At 35.7% G+C, this 17,456-nt stretch overlaps 1 protein-coding gene across 1 annotated transcript; it reads right to left on the reverse strand.

Moving 5' to 3' along the window:
* Positions 1-4,078: 4,078 nt before the first annotated feature.
* LOC121252790 (serine hydroxymethyltransferase 4) lies at positions 4,079-7,208 on the reverse strand. Its single transcript, XM_041152608.1, has 4 exons — positions 6,466-7,208; positions 5,054-5,444; positions 4,860-4,961; positions 4,079-4,463 (listed from the first exon to the last, which is right to left on the reverse strand). Exons 1-4 carry the CDS (start codon positions 7,141-7,143, stop codon positions 4,219-4,221), a joined length of 1,416 nt encoding a protein of 471 aa, XP_041008542.1. The 5' UTR covers positions 7,144-7,208; the 3' UTR covers positions 4,079-4,218.
* Between the last annotated feature and the right edge of the window lie 10,248 nt (positions 7,209-17,456).

A 17,456-nucleotide genomic window follows, 5' to 3' on the forward strand; every position in this document is an offset into this window, starting at 1 on the left:
GTGTCCTGGTTTGTCACAAACTTGACAATAAGTGGGCTCTTGATTAAACTATCCTAGGCCAGCATGATAAGAGGTGGAGTTACCAGAATTAGATCCACCACGATAGTTACCACGCCCCGCCTAGCCCTCGAAAGCCTCCACAACCTCGAGGTGTAAAAGTAGTTTGCTGGCGAGTAGACATATTAGCAGATCCATTGACAATAAGATAGGTTGAATTATTGGCGACAATTCGAGCCTCAGTTGTTAACAACAAGGAATAGAGCTATTCTAGAGTGACAGAGTCCTTTTTAGCAGTAACAATAGTGACCAATGAGTCATAGTCGTGGCCAAGTCCAGCAAGAATATATGTGATCACATCATCACATAACAAAGTTTAGCCTGCAATTTCCAATTCATTAGTGATCTTCTTTACACTGAAGAAATAATCAGTGGCTATCTGGGAACCTTTGCATATATTAGAAAGTTGAGAGTGAAGATGGACAACATGAGCTTTCGATTGAGAAGTAGAGGTTTGTTCAAGAGCATGCCAGACATCATAGGATGTACGCTGAGAGGAAATCTAAGCCACAATAGGCTCAGTTAGTGTGGACATAATAGCACTCAGGATGAGAGTATCTTGACGAATCCACTGAGCATGCGTAGGATTGGGAGAAGGAGAAATCGAGTCACTGGCAATGCAGGGAAGAGTGGCAGGGGGTTTGAGAATGGTTCCATCAATGTAACCAAATAAATCAAGGCCAAGAAGATAAGAGATCATTTGAGCTTTCCATGTAGAATAGTTGTCTTTGGTTAATTTGTGGATATTGACAGCAGGCGGGGTGAAAAAGGTGGGAAGAGTAGTAAAATTTGAAGAATTGGAAGAAGCCATCTTAGACGTTAGTTGATTGGTTCAGTCTGATACCATGTAGAATTTAAAATAAGGAAAGTGTTTGAAATTGTATTTTTATTGATTTGAATGTATATCATGTACAGACTATTTAAAGGCAAATTGATGCATAATAGATGTCATGAATTGTGCCTTTGAGTTACAAATTTAAATTTTAAAATAGCTAAACTTTAGGCTTCAGGATTAATGACTTCTCCTGATTATTTGCCTCAATATTCTACATGCTGATTTTGTGGTTGACTTGGTCCTTGACAAATAGGGATTGATGAAAGTAATAGGTTTAGAGGTTGATAGTAGTAGTTGTAGTAGTAGATACAATAATAAAAGAAATACGAAAAAAATTAGGTACGGGGAGAGAGAAGGGTGAATATATGTAAAAATAAAAGGAGGAATGAGTGATGCACTTATGGTGATGGGTGAGGGAAGATTGAGATAAAATGAGAAAACAAACAAAGCCATTGTTACAAGCTTTTTACATTAATCTTGAATATACAACAGACAGTCAAAGTGTTAGGGATCTCGATCTAGTCCCTGTATATTGTGTTGTCCTCGCCTTGGTTCTCCTTGTGATGACCAATTGCCTTAGCCCTCTTGCTTGAACTTTGAACAATAATGACAATGTATGATGGTAATGATGAGTTCCTAGGTTGATGATGGTAATGTGTTTAGTGGTGAAATGATGATGATGATGAATTCGGGTGATCTAAGGGATGAATAAGGGTGTTTGATGCAATGTGGAAGGCTAGAAGGCTGCCCTTAATGTTGGGGCCACTTGGATGATGATTATGGTTGGTAGCGTGAAGTGTAACTAGGGTTTTGTGTGGTGGCTAAGGATGATTTCGAGATTGGAAGAGTTAGCTTAGAGTTGTAGTGTAGGATGAGATGCTAGGGTTTGAGAATGATGTGGAAGAGTGATGCTAGGGTTTGGAAGGTATTTGAATGAGTATGTGGTTGTTCCTAGAGTTTAGGAATTTGGAGATGGAAGATAGGGTTTGAATATGGCAAGATAGGATTTGGATATAGTAGATGAGATTTGAATATGGTAAGATAAGATTTGGATATGGTAGATGGGATTTGAATATGGCACGATGATGGAAGTCTTTAGTTGACTAGATGGATTGGAAGAATAGAGAGATTTTAGGGATTGGTTGAGTGATTGGAGGGATTGAGTGATTCAAGAGAAGTTTCTAGAATTAAGGGATGTGATTGAGATGAGTCAACTTTTCTAAAATTAAGGAAGTTGCCAAGTGAGACTCTTGAGGGATGGCTATAGTTTATGGAAGACAAGTGTTTCGGTTAGGGTTTATGGAGATTATAGAGGCTAGGTATGGTAAGTGGCTTATTATGGAAAGATGGAGACAAGGGGATTTCGGCTAGGTCAAATTGGATGGATGAAGTGGTTTATGGAAAGTTTGACAAACTTATGGAAAGTTTGACAAACACAATGGTGGTCAAGTATATGGTATGGAATGGATCGAATGAACAATGAAATGGATGAACACGCATGAACATTTAATAACACGATGATGAACAACTTCAACACCAATTCAAGAATGCACAAAAATGAAAGGAAACTTCTCATATATTGGATAAACTAGAATCACACCTATCCACAGATTTCAAGGTGGTGAAACAAAGATAGATAAATGGACAACACCTATTCACGAGTTGCAAAGTGTTAATCCTCTCCTTGGGTTCACGGATGTAACTCAAGTAGCCCAAGTGCAAAAGCACCAAAGTGTTCACAAGAACAAGCCAAACCGTTCCACCTAGGGAAAAATGTCAAATGATCAAAAGTTTTCAACTAAATGACTAAGGGTCCTATTTATAGAGATTACAAAGTGGAAACCCCCAATAGGTCCCTTGATAAAATAAATAAATGATAGTAGTGTGGGGCCCACGGCATTGGCCCTTGGTGGCCTAAGCAAGCCCATGGTGGCTTAAGTTGGCCCATGGGCATGGCTGGCATGTTGGTAGGCATGTGGCTGACATGGCCTAGGCATGGCCTGGGCGCTGGCTTGGCTGGCATGGCCCAAGTAAGGTGCCTGGGCACTGTGGTGCACACACGTGGGGCGTGCGTGCTGGGCATTGGGCTGCTGCGCGCAATGGACATGCTGGATGTGCTGCGCGTGTTGGCCTGGTCACTAGCTTCACTGGGCGTCCTGGGCGTGTCATGGCAGGGGCCATGGCATGCCTGTGGGGTTGCTGTGGTGCTGGTAGAGCATGTCAGCCACAGTGCAAGGCCTTGTCCGTAGGGCTGTCAGGGCATGTCGGCAGTAGTGTCGAGGCATGGGCCGTGAGGCTGTCCAGACTTGTCAGTGACAGCATCAAGGCATCAGCCATGGGCCGGCTTATCATGGCTTGGTTGACAGCTTGGTCATGGGACACAAAACATGGAGTCTTGACACAAAGATGCATCGCATCATCTCTAAAAAACGAAAAGCTAGAGCCATGCCGCACTTGGGTGGGGTATATGCATCAAGGGGCTTTAAAGGTGCTATCAAATTCCTGGGGGGAGCATCACTTCCTTACCAAACAGACATATAGTATTTTCCTTTAGGTAATGAGATGACAATTCGAATTTCAAAATCTTCTTGAGCTTTCTCCATTAACTTGACGCATCACCTTCAATCGGATCTTACAAATCTCCTTGTTTGCCTTCTAAGTAAAATAATTGGGAGGTGTTTATTGATGAAGGTACAAGAGTACTACTAGACCCTATCATCCGTCTTAATTAACACCAGATTATGAATTATGTTCTTCCATCTTTCAGTCATATCCTCTTTTTAAAAGAAAAATATTGCATCATATTTTTCCTTGGCCGGGGGAGGAAAAATATATGTCCTCTTTTGAGGAAAAAACAAATAAAGGGTAATGACCCAAACAATGCTTTTAAAAAAGAGAAATGCTATGCCTACTTAAGAAAAATACAAGGAAGCAACGGAAAAACAAAACATAAGGAAAATAAAATAAAGAAACAGAAAAGCATCACAGTTACTGAGATTAATGACTCGGACACTGCTCAAAAGAAAGAAGGAAAAAAGAAGAAAAAATAAAGAAATTGGAATTTATTGTTCATTAGTAGGGGGGAAAAGCACATGATTTTTTTTTTTTTTAATAATTTCCCCACGTCACAAAAGAAATGATCAGAAAACAAGGTAGGACGAGAGATGCTACTGAAAGAGAGGATACGATATCAAACTCCCATATAACACCGACCAACAAAACCATCAAAAAAACAGAGGACAAAAGCCAAACGAAAGCCTTCTCTTTTTTTCCCTTGCGTGGACAATTTAGTAAACAAATATAATAGCAATGAACAAGCTCTAAACCTAATCCTTGTACTTCATCTCGGACATCAGGAAGCCGGGCATGTCAAACAAGGCTGAGAACTTCTCAACATCAGCCTTGAGACTCTCAATGTCCTTGTTGTTAACCAGGCCCTTGTTGAAGTCCTTCAATAACTTTCCATACTGCTTTTGGATGCTCAAAGTGATAGTCACTGACCGGTGAAGGAACTCTCCTATCTGTTCGAAGTCCTTCTCCACCAACCCTCTTGAAGTCATGGCCGGGGTACCTGCCAGAAAACACTCACTGTTACTTATCCATGACAGAAAAAGGATGCCCAACAATTAAAATACGAACAACAACTGCAATTCATATTATCACGTGAAAGGAAAATAAAAATAAAAAAATGAAAACCATAACCAAAGAAGCCTGATTGCATGAACAAACTGTCCCAAGAATGTCGTTTTATATCAATGGTAATTTCAGTTATCAAACTTTCATACAAGTCAAGTTCTCTTTAAAAGTCATTCTACCAAGGTATGCATACAACCGTTAAAAGAGTAGTATTTAAAGACATCTTAACCTCGGAGTAACATCACAATTTTTCATGAATACTTTCATTTCCTCTCCAAGTTAATCACTAAAAAACCGTTAAAATAAAACTAGTTTATCTGGTAGTTCTCACCAATTCGTACTCCTCCCGGAGCCAAAGCACTGCTATCACCAAACACAGCATTCTTGTTCACGGTGATATTGCACAAGTCACAAAGCTTCTCGACCTTATTGCCTGCAGAACACCATTAACATATTAGAATTGTATTAGTGGAACCAATGCTCACAAAAGTTACATTTACTAGACTAAAATATCATTTCTTTTACCAGTCAACCCAAGAGGCCTAAGATCCCACAGGACAAGGTGGTTCTCAGTTCCTCCGGTGACAAGCTTGTATCCCTTGCTCATCAGGTAGTTTCCAAGGGCAACTGCATTGGCCTTGACCTGTTTGGCATAGACCTTGAACCCAGGTGACGTGGCCTGTTTCAGAGCAACAGCCAAGGCACCAATCTGGTGATTGTGGGGACCACCCTGAAGAGAGGGGAAAACAGAAAAGTTGATCTTGTCTTCAAAGTCGTAAACTGCATCCTCTGGCTGGCCCTTCTTGGCTGGTTTAGGCCCCTTCCTGTAGAAGATCATACCAGCCCTAGGACCCCTCAAGCTCTTGTGGGTTGTGGTGGTAACTATATCGCAGAATTCAAAGGGATTTGCAGCTTCCTACACTCAAAAAGAAAAGCATATACTTAGACAAGAAACACCTAGGTCTTGAAAAGTTAAGTAGGAACGTAAGATCCATATATAAACGAGAATGCAAATGTTTCAAAGCTCTAATTGATTTGCAATCCAAAGATGCTGTGTAGAAGGGATCCAATAATTGAATGCATTATTTATTTGTAGGATTTGAAATCAAGACTTCGTGCCAAGCTCTGAACATATTTCTGACAAAAAATTCTGAGACTGAATTTAGTTTAACTTACAACTTGACTGTCTGTACAGGACAAAGAGATCAATTAAGAGAAAAAAAGGAAGCCTAGTAAAAAGACATTCATAATACCTTCGAGCTCAGCATATTTTGCAAGCAACCAGAATCAATCCGTTCACTTATAAAAAATAAGATTGATAAGTCATTCACTTATAAACAAATTTCCAAGGATCAAATTGACATCTAACCAAATTACACAGGATAAAGCGCTAACAACAATATATTTCCACATTCATACCCATCTTATCTTTACTTTTTTCTAGAGGGGATGTTACTATGGCAGGTCCGAACTTGCATGTCCACTGCATGAGGCAGTGTAATAGAAAGCACAGCCTTTCAATAGATAGCTACAATCTCCCGGTACAATTATTCCAGATCCGGCACTACAATACCGTCATGAAACCAGACACCCACCCATTTCCTTCCCACAACATACTTTTACGATCTACTAAATCTATAATACAATGCATCCAAAAGCTGAGGAACGAATTCGAATTACATCATTGCAAATGATTGTTAAAAGCGTAAGAACCGTGCAAATGCAGATCTACACAACCAATCGCTAAAAGGTTAGGTTCGCAAACTAACAAATATGCTTGGATTAGAAAATTAACAGATCAAGAATTTGATAAATTCTTCCTTCTTAAAACAACCTAAACGTCACATGCAGATCTAATCCCAGCGAATATAGCAATAACCAATCAAATCACAAAGAGATCAAAAGATATCAGCAATAAAAAATAAAAGATCATATACCTGAGCAGCAACAAGACCACTAATGTGAGCCATGTCACAAAGCAACAGCGCGCCGCACTTGTCGGCGACAGAGCGGAACTTGGCGTAATCCCAGTCCCTGGGATAAGCACTCCCACCGCAAATGATCAACTTGGGCCTGAAATCCAAGGCTTTCTCCTCCAACTTATCGTAATCGATATACCCAGTGGTGGAATTCACCTTGTAGGGTAGACTCTCGAAGTAAATCGAGGTAGCGGAGATCTTCTTCCCTCCGGAGGTGTAGTAGCCATGGGTGAGGTGACCGCCGGAAGGAAGATCCAAACCCATGATGCGGTCGTGGGGTTGGAGCACGGCCGTGTAGGCAGCAAAGTTAGCAGGTGAGCCGGAGTAGGGCTGGACATTGACGCCCCACTTGGTGGGATCGAGGTGGAAGGCCTGGAGGGCACGAGACCTGCAAAGGTTCTCGATCTCGTCGATGAACTCGTTACCTCCATAGTAACGGTTACCGGGCATGCCCTCAGAGTACTTGTTGGTTAAGGCGCTGCCGAGGGCCTCGATGACGGCGAAGGAGGTGAAGTTCTCCGAGGCGATAAGCTCAATGCCGCGGCATTGGCGGCGCTTCTCCTTCTCGATGAGGTCATGGATTTCTGGGTCGACGGTTTGGAGAGGCGTGTTTCCCCAATCGTTTACGGGATCCATTTCGAGAGAGAGAGAGAGAGAGAGTGGTACAGAAGAAGGAGAGGAGTGGACAAGGAAATGCTGTGAAATCTGGGTTATAATTATAGGAGTTGCTTCGGCTGGTGAAAGTACCAATTAGCCCTTTTGTTGGTGGGAGTTGGAGTATTAGGTAATTTAGGTGTGCGGAGGTGGCTAGACCACACAAGTTGGAGATTTTAATTTTATCCCTTTTTTAAATCTTTATATTTAATATCCAGAGTCAATTTTTTTATATCTCACGTTAAGAAAAACAAAAAATGCATATACAACCGTTCTGAGTAGCCTTTGAGAAATCGTTGCCCACGTGAATATGAAAAATCATGTTTCATTTGATGACTCAAACGCCCCTCCCCTTCTCTTCGTCTTCTCCACTTCAACCAAGCAGATCCCTTTGTCTTCTCCACCCTTGGTTGTCTCCACGAAGCCAACATCGAAGACCACTTCATCATCTCCACTCAGAGAAACCCCTTTCTCTTCTCTACTTAGATCTGGTCTCCACGAAGCCACCATCGAAGCTCCCTTCGTCTTCTTCACTTACCCACGAAGCTAACCTCTTTGTCTTCTACACTCAGAGCTGGTTTGCTCAAAACCCCTTCGTTTCTCCACTCAGATCTAGTTTCCATGAACCTACGATAGAAACCATCAAAGCCCCCTTCGATTAATCCACTCAAAGCTGAAATCTACTGAGGTGAAATCCATTGAAGTGAGTCCCAACACCCAAGGAAGCCATAGTCACAGACATTTGTGATTTCTCTTCCAAAAAAACTAGATAAAAACTTGCCAAAGCAAACCCAGGAATGAATGCTAGGAAGGAGCAAGAGGGTAGAGAGAAGATAACAAAGAAAAGACCCAAAAATGAAGGACGAAAATATCGAACAAGAAATCTAACGCAAAGAAGATGAAGATGAGGTAGTTGGGTCAGTGAGGTTTTTTTTTTTTTTCAAGGCCAATTTTCTACAGGAAGATTATCTGTAGCTAGCATCCATTCTTCATCTCTCATCTCCAACTTTCTTTCTTGCATCCATTGTTTGTAATTTGTCTTCATTTGCATATATCTCATCTTCTGCCATAATAGTGACCCGCTCAGACTTTTAACAAAAATAAATATATATCGGCTGACTGTTTGATTTCCACGTGAGTAACGGTTTCCCAAATGTTACTCAGGCGGTTGTATATAGCATTTCTGTAAGAAAAAATATATTAGCTATTTCGATATGCAAATTAAGGAATAGATATGGATATTTGACAATATGACTCAATTCAAACCCGACCCGATAAGTTAAATGTGTCATATCTTTAAATCATAATACGATCTATTTAAATAATAAGTCGTATCGTATCATCAGTTTCGACTCGTTTAATAATTAATTAGAAATTAATCGATATGACATGATTTATTTGAACTCTCCTTTTCACTGGCGAACACCATGTGGTGGCCGAGCTCAAGCCTTTGCAGGGTGGTCACTTTCGGCCACCCGTGATGGCCAGGGTATGGCCACTGCGTGAGTGGCCAATCAACTCTGGCAATACCGACCACCATGATTCCACATCACTACTTAATAGGTGCGACTCCGCATCACTTGTACAAGTTGATACTTTATCAAAACTGTCAGTTCCACGATATAAGTGGAGTGATTAATTCTCATGTGCAATCACTGTTACAACTATGTGTATCATACTATTAGATTCTCTAAACGTTGGTTTTCAAGATCTGACCATGCTAATCTCTATGTATGTTATGCTTTCACTAAAGACAGTTTGACATACTTCTCCATGTACTCTAACGTAGAAAGTGAAGTTCTTCAACGAATTCTCAACAACAATCTAAGGAAGCACACTTCTTTTTGTTATGGTAGCTCAGTACCACAGACAGGCAAAACAAGCACTCAATCCTTAAAAATTTGGAGCGATTAATTCATGTGATATCACTTACGTTTCATTCATATTAACAGCCAAACATTCCCTTAATTATCATTAAGTTGCCGGAACTACTAGTCATTGTTCATCTATTTGGGGTAATCCAATAAAATATGTAAAAGAATAAAGCAATTATTTATATTAGAAAAACCTATATATTTCAAAATCCACATTAGACTACTCTACTAATAAAGGATGCATGTCATCTACAAAGGAAGAAAATGATGTCATCACAAACATGCAAGTATGCATTCGCATTGGATTGGTCATTCCAATATTCAAAATTTGAAGAATATGTAACTTTTTAACTTTTACCTAATCACTTAATACTTAAAATCTACATTGAATTAGCTTTCACATTCTCTATAATAATAAAGTATTATTATTTTTTATTATTTATATTTCTTTAATTAATTTATATTTTTTAATTAATTTTTTATTTTATTTTTGTAATCTTCAATAATTTTTAACAATCATATTTATTTTCATTTTCACAATCCAACAATCTATAATATAATAATCTCATATGTACATATTTGTGCATTATTTCATATGTAAATAAAAATCTCATATATACAATCCATAAAAACCTCATATATATAAATATATAATAATCCCATATATTCATTTTAGACTTGCTATAGTATTTTTCAAATATGAAAAGAAAGATAGAATTACTGTAGCACTTTTAGATTAAATCAATTTGACTAATTCAATGTACGAGTCAAATGTGAATGATATTAGTTAAATTTAAAGATAAAAAAGCATTTAGCTAAGCTAATGACAATGCTTTGAACAAGTTTCCTAACTTTTATGGGAATAAATGGAAGTTTATTAATGATCATGTGTTCACGCCCATGCATGTCTTTGTAAGAGTTGGTAAAATGGTAGGAGATTGTGGTTCGGAAAATGAAACTCGGAAGTTTGTGGGGGTTGTTGAGATCAGGGAATTTGGTAATTTGCAAGGCACCAACCCCCTTGATACTGACCTCTCTCTGTTTTTTTTTTTTTTTTTTTTGCAGTCTATGCGGTTGTTGGCAGTGCGTTTTCAAGTAATTTCAACCAGAAAGAGTACTACTGGAAAGCCATGTTGACGATGTTAGTCATTTCATGCATGCTTTTAATGTAAGATTAAGATGAAAGTAAATAAGTCTGGACTTCCATAGCATGCACCCTCACCAACCCCACACCAACCCCAAGTAGCTAGCTAGGAGTTTTGGACAAGTAATCACATCCTGCAGTAATTTTTCCATTGATAGAAAGGGGAATGATAATTACAATAGTAAGTAAGCAAGCGTTGTATAATTAATTTAAAAATAATAAATAAATATGAAATTTATATAAAAAAAATTAATTTTTTTAATAATAAATTATATTTTTTTTCAAAACGATTACATGATATTTATACATTTCACAACCTTATATAGTATTATTAGAAAAGAAAAGAGCACCTGCTTCGTACAGTTCTGCTCAAACACCTTTTAGTGAGGAGCGTAAATGGCGAAACAATTAGCTTGAGCATTCTTGTTATGTCCTGTCTCAACTTGATTCTGTTCAAAGAGAAGCATAGGATCTGAAGCTGTCTCTATCTTGCCCGGGGAGAGATGCATGATTTACATACGAGAATTATTACAGATATAAAAATATCACATAAATTTAAATTTATAAATTGATTAGTTTTATATGATCTATTAAATCTATTTTATAATAAAAATAATTTTATAATTTGATGTAACGTATTAAGTCACATCAATGTATTAATAAATAAATAAATATATAGAGAAAGTATAGTGGATTTTAAACTATCACACTTTTCCATTTTGTGTTCAAAATAGCATAACCTTAATTTGCACATCATATTTCTTTAATACTTAGCATCTTAGATCACAATCTCGATCTTATCAGTTAAATTTAATTCAAGAATATAAATTATATATAAAAAAATAATAATAACTTATTGTTGGAATTTATAATTTTGTAGTTTAGGATACAAATTGGAAAAATATAGTAATTTGAGATATAAAAGAAATAAGAAAGAAAAAATAAGAAGAACTATCAGGTAGATGGAGTCCCTTTATTAATATTAAATAATAATAATATGAAAGTCCAGGACTTAAAAAAGATACTAGAAGGATGGGCATTGGGCTCAGCTGCCCAAGGGGTCGGTATATATTAACATGTTTAATCATATCTATACTCTTAATTATTTTTTAATATTAACATGTTTAATATTTTTTAATATTATTATTATTATTTTAGAATTTGAAAAAATTAAATTGTTTATTATATTTTATGTTAAAATTTAAAAAAATTATAATAATGAATTGAGATGAGTTGAGATAAATTTATAAACCGAATGAAGCCTAACCTCTATACGCAATTAAGTCATTTTATTTGTAAACCGGCGTGAAAAATATACCATTCCCGTCATTGACACAAGATTATATTTGCATAAGATATTTTAAAATTAAGCTCTTTGACAAATAGAATTATGCCACGTCGAAGATGTGAAGGTTGTGTCCTCCCTGTTGGCCTGTGAATATAATTTTTCCACGTAATTATATTTATAGAAAAACATGTATTCATACCATTTTGAGCATACCATCGTTAAGGTGACAATGACTAACATATAAAATGACATGGTAGGTATTAATATGTCTATGACATCAATACAATACAAGAAAATTACTTATTTATGATCAGTTATTTTTAATGAAATGACTATTTCTAGTTAAAATGAATATGTTTTAGTCGCAAATAGTCATTTTCGTAAAAAAAAAAATGTCTACAAATACCCCTTTTTTTTATAGTGATATTTGGTATTATAAATATAAAAAATGGGTAAAAAATGACCAAGAAAAGCTCACATTAAAAATGGGTTGGTAAATTTGCACAAGGGTTGGTTAGGTTCAATGGTGGGTACTTAACCATTGGTATTTAACCTGCCCACAACTTCATCAAGAACTACGACATGAACTACTAAGTAGGTACTTTGGTTTTAAGGAAGAAAAAAATAAACTATGAGCTCATATTAAAAAAAAAAAAAAAAATTAAGGCTATGAACCATGATTGATGTCGGAAGTCAAAGGATTTTGTTTAATTTGTTTTTACTTTCTTTTATTTTAAGACAACAACCAAAAAGTAAAAAACATATCATGAAATTGCACTATGAAGAAGGTGACATAATGTTGACATTATTTCTTTGGTCAAAATGTGATCTTGATCTCTCATTTCTACTCTTATTTTATTCACCTACCTATTAATATATATATATATATATATATATGTTAAACATAATAAATATTTTATATTATTCATCTTTATTTTATTTATTTATTTATTTTCTTGGGAGTTTTCTCTAGCAAGAAATGCTAAAAGTATTAAAAAATAGAGGTTGGGTTATGCTGTGAAGAGGGGGACATTCTCGCTGAATTTGTTAAGTGGGAGTGCATGAGCTCATGAACCATATCATAGTCGCGTTCTCATGTTAGTTTTTCCGTATGTGAGAAAAGTCGCCGTAAAAGGCTACGTGCACCCCCTTGGACCCAGACAGAGTCACATGGTAATATTATCCTGCCGTAGTATGCAACATGCCAGTAGTAGGACCGTCCATTGATCCAGACATGCTCACGTTTCAACACGATCTCGTATTTATGTTTGTTTTTAGGGAAAAAAAAAAAACAAAGACCGACACTGAATGAGTGAAGTGGGATTCGTTTCGTGGCGAGCGCGGTTAGCAGTAGCATAGCACGATGACCGTACTTATTATTCTGTGAATCGGTAATGGGAACAGCCTATTGTCTCCAGTTGTGATTGTACAGTAGAGGTTTATGCAGCAGAAGCGACCGACAGAATCGTCTATCTCGTTAACGAATTAGGAAATGAAAATTTTGAATTGTTTATTATATTTTGTATTAAAATTTGAAAAAGTTGTAATGATGATTTGAGATGAGTTTAAGAAGTAAACGAAGCCGTATTAGTTTTTTTATATGTATCTTTAAAATTACATCTTTTAAAAATTAATTTTATATATTAAGAAAAACTTTCACATTGTAATATGCATATTTGAACCAAATAATAATAAGATATTATTATCTTTTATTTTTTTATTTTTATCTTAAAATTATTATTTATATATTTTACAATCAACACCATGTGCTCAAAAATACAAATTCCATATATCTAAATATTATCAAATTCATATATCAAAATGACCAATTTTATTAATAAATATTAATATGTACTAAAAAACATTTTGTATCATTAACTTAATACAAATTTTATATATAAAAAATATCTTAATACAAATTTCATAAAGTTGATTTTAATGGGTAGGAGAGAGAGAAAATATTAAAAATAATATTTGGAGAGTGAATAATGCTTCTTCAAATTAAGAAGCATTATTCATAGCTATGTAAAAATTTAGAGATGCATAAGTCAATGTAGATGAATTTAAAGACATATTATGCAAATATGAAGATGAAGATAAAGATAAGTAAATCATTGCTAGTGCTCTATTTTTTTTTATTTAAATACACATATATTGATGTATAAATATCTACTGTGGGCGGCGAAGCTGCCCTCTCTCCCTCTCGCATTCACCGTGGTGGTGCGGCCCACGCTCCATCTTATTCTTCCTCCTCTCTCTCTCTCATCTTTGGCAGCGGAGACTCGCCAACAATGTTTAGTTTTTTTTTTCCTTTCCTCATATCCTTAAATTTCGGACTTTTTTTGTTTGATATGGTTTCTAGTTTTGGCTTTTGATGTGTATTGTTGTGAATTTGAATTCTTTTATGTGTATTTTATTTCGGCCAGGACAACTCACAATCATGAGGGGCAATGGATGGAGGGTAGATGGATGATGGGTCCACCCCCGCGTGTGCCGAGGGGCCTGCCCCTAGATCAAGGGGGTGGATTGCTGGGTGCAAACACCCCCCCCCCCCCATGCGGGGGCGACGGGCGGGATGAGAGCAACCCCGCACCGTAAGATGCAGATAGTACATCCACAAATATGTGTGTTTAAATTAAAAAAAGAAAAAGATTACATTTTAATGAGTAGCATTTCTTTCATAGTACACCTCCATCTACTCAATAATTGTCCTTATATCTTAATAATTAAATATATGTATTTACCTCAATGCATATATCTTAATACTTTATTTGAATCGTGTCCAATTCCTCAACACTCTGAAAAAATCATCAACCCCAACTATTTAGGGTTCACAACACAACAAACTCTTGGCAAGCTAGCAACTTTAATTGTTTTGACTTTGATAATTTCTCAATTATCTTAAGTTCTATTTTTGAGTGGGAGAGTTTCCACGTCTTTTGAGTTTTCATTTTTCTACGATTGTAAACATGTACTACAATTTCACAAATTAGACAATGTGTATGAGAACAGAAAATGGCACAAATTATCTTCACGGATTGCCTACCAATTGTGTAACGTGGTAGACGAGAGAGATTTCATCCATCTTGTTCAATTTTTTATCTTTGCAGTCTTAGAATGTGTAAATTTCACAATGGTTAAATCTGTTGACCAAAAAAATTATGAGACAATTACTAACATACTTCTAATTTGGGATTTAGATTCCATTGAGTTTTTGTCCAAATCTTAAGGGCTAGAGTGAGATAGAGATAGAGACACAAAGTGACTTGCATAAAATTTATAAAATAAATATTGTTGGACTCGCCAAGCCTAAAAAAATAAGAATCAGGTTCGGAATCAAGTAAAGATTAATTCAATGAATCTTGTGATTCAATACATTGAAATCAGGTCATTCATAACAATTTTAAATCAGTTATTTTAATATTGATAAAAATTATTAAAAATCATATATAATGAAATTCAAGCATTTAATATTATGTATAAAAAAGTATAAACTATAAATTCATTGACTAGTTTCAATAAAAATATGATATGAATCTAAATAGTTTCAAAAAACATATAATTTATGTATTTAACCTCACTTGTAAACATTTTTTTTTTACCTCTTATGTAAAGAAGATAAAGACTATTAAGTTATAAACAGATGGAAAATGTAGTATTTTATACGAGTAGTACTATTTGAAGGTCTTTACTCTACATGCCATCTAAATGACATAATTTAATTTATAAAATTTAAATTTTAAAACTTATATTCCAAATTAGATTATGTCAGGTGCATGGTGTGTGGTGTAAATGCTTTGAAATATTTACACAACTAAAAATTTAATACAAAATATTCATCTCCTAGTTTTTTTGTTCAACTAAAAAAATAAAGAGCTACATGTTTTATCTCTCAATTTTCTACGACTCTCATTGAATACAATGATAAAAATGTTAATATATATTTAATGTTATCATATTTTTGTAATATATTTAGTGTTATCATATTTTTGTACAAGAAGTAAAAAAGAAACAAAAAACTTAGTTGTTAGAAAATTTAAAAATAAATACAATTTTAAATCAGTTGGGATCAGTTTTAATTGACCTAAAATCGATTAGAATTGGTTTGAATTGACCTAAATCAATTGAATTAGGAGTGTTCATCCGGGTACCGACCCGGGAATCCGGGTTCCGACCCGGGAATCCGGGTATATCCGGACCGAAACTCGGACTGGATTGGTTCGGGTCAGACCCAGGCCGGAACCCGGGTGAATCCGGATTTTTAAAACTCGGAAATCCATGTTCCGGATTGTACCTTTTTTTTTTTTTTCATGTAAAGCGTTTAGAAGTATTTTTATTTTATTTTATAAAAGCCTATAGTTAAAATGTTGAAAACCATAATTCTTCTTATACTTATTAAAAAAAATTTAAAAAAAGTGTTGAAAATCATAATTTTTTATAAAAGCATGATATTTTATGAAAACAATTTCTGAGTCATCATTAAAAAGCATAATACTAACATTTTCCAGAATAATAAAAATATATAAAAATGAAAAACTAAAATGCATGCAATCCACTACATATTACACTATTTTGTTATTTACACATTACATTACATTGCAAAATACAAAACTACAAGATACGAATTACAAAATAATTCCGGCAAGTAGTATTTCAAGTGATCTGACAAAGAGATCCTGCACATTCTGTAAGCAAAAACGAAGAAACAAATGTTAGCTGAAAAACAGTGACAAATCATGGAAGGGAAAATGTCACAATTCAGTCCCATGACATCGACAACCCCACCCAACTGTTTTTAAACTTCAGCGAATCATGAAAAAATTCAAAATTTTATAAATAATATATTACATTAACTTATATCAGTCAAATACTATATTTCAATGCAATAGAGTGAGGATTGAGTTGATACTTGAAAAAATCAAGTAATTTCTGCTGCAAGCGTGTCAGCGTTTCCTCTTCAATATTCACATATGCCAAAAGCTCAGGCAACTTAACTGCAAACACCAAAACAATATCACCATTAGTAGAAGCCTAAAAGACAGATAAATTAAAAACAAAACTTTGCTTCCAAACAACATTAAGACAAATAAACTCTTATAAATGAAGATATGGGCAAGTGTATGCAGATTATGAGATTCTTTGGTGCATAAATGCAAAGAAAAAATTGTGATTCCATTTTATAAACAACTTGCTTGTAGGCTTAATAGGAATTTGTGTATGCCATGTAGTCCAAGAATTACCAGCACTAGAAAATATAGAAATTGACTTGAGAGATCAAAAGAATAGAAGCTCAAGGAGAGGGTAATACTCTAAGCATGCCACATCAGTTTCATCAAACATTACCAGCACTAGAAAATATAGAAATTGACTTGAGAGATCAAAAGAATAGAAGCTCAAGGAGAGGGTAATACTCTAAGCATGCCACATCAGTTTCATCAAACCAAAGGCATTCTGACATATTGGTCGCATGAAAAAACATTCTTACAGATGATCCAATGCCTATTCAAAAGTATCAGTACTTATTATAGACAAACATACCAAAGAGCCGTAAAAGATGCTCAGAACCATATATGGTTGATGGAGAGACATTATCCACAACTGCTTCATGATATTGTTTACTAGCAAAATAACAAAAAAAACCCCAGATCTATCAAACTTACAGCATATACTTTATACCCATGTTTAACAAAAAAAAAAAAACCCAAATCTTACCTGAACAAAAGCTACACAAGCCGTAGCATTTCATCGTCGTCATTCCAAGGTAATAATACAGACCCACATCGGAATAAAATGGACCCAAATTGCAGAGAACAAACCTTGGGTCTTGAGGATGAGGCGAGTCGGCAACGACAATGATGGGGTCACGAGGATGACAGGGTTTCTTCAATCGGCATTGAGGGGGAAGGCTAGGGTTTCTTCGTCGGTACTTAGGGAGGTAGGCTAGGGTTTTTTCGCCGACACTGAGGGAGGGAGGGAAGGAGGCTAGGGT

This window comes from Juglans microcarpa x Juglans regia, chromosome 1D (assembly GCF_004785595.1).
Source record: "Juglans microcarpa x Juglans regia isolate MS1-56 chromosome 1D, Jm3101_v1.0, whole genome shotgun sequence".
Taxonomy (NCBI): domain Eukaryota; kingdom Viridiplantae; phylum Streptophyta; class Magnoliopsida; order Fagales; family Juglandaceae; genus Juglans; species Juglans microcarpa x Juglans regia.

Excerpts from the sequence above, each read along its gene's own strand:
- LOC121252790 (XM_041152608.1), bottom strand. The coding sequence starts at position 7,143 with ATGGATCCCGTAAACGATTGGGGAAACACGCCTCTCCAAACCGTCGAC. Across the intron at positions 4,962-5,053 it reads TAGGCCTCTTGGGTTGACTG|GCAATAAGGTCGAGAAGCTT; the intron begins GTAAAAGAAATG and ends GGTGTTCTGCAG. Across the intron at positions 4,464-4,859 it reads TCCGGGAGGAGTACGAATTG|GTACCCCGGCCATGACTTCA; the intron begins GTGAGAACTACC and ends GTTTTCTGGCAG.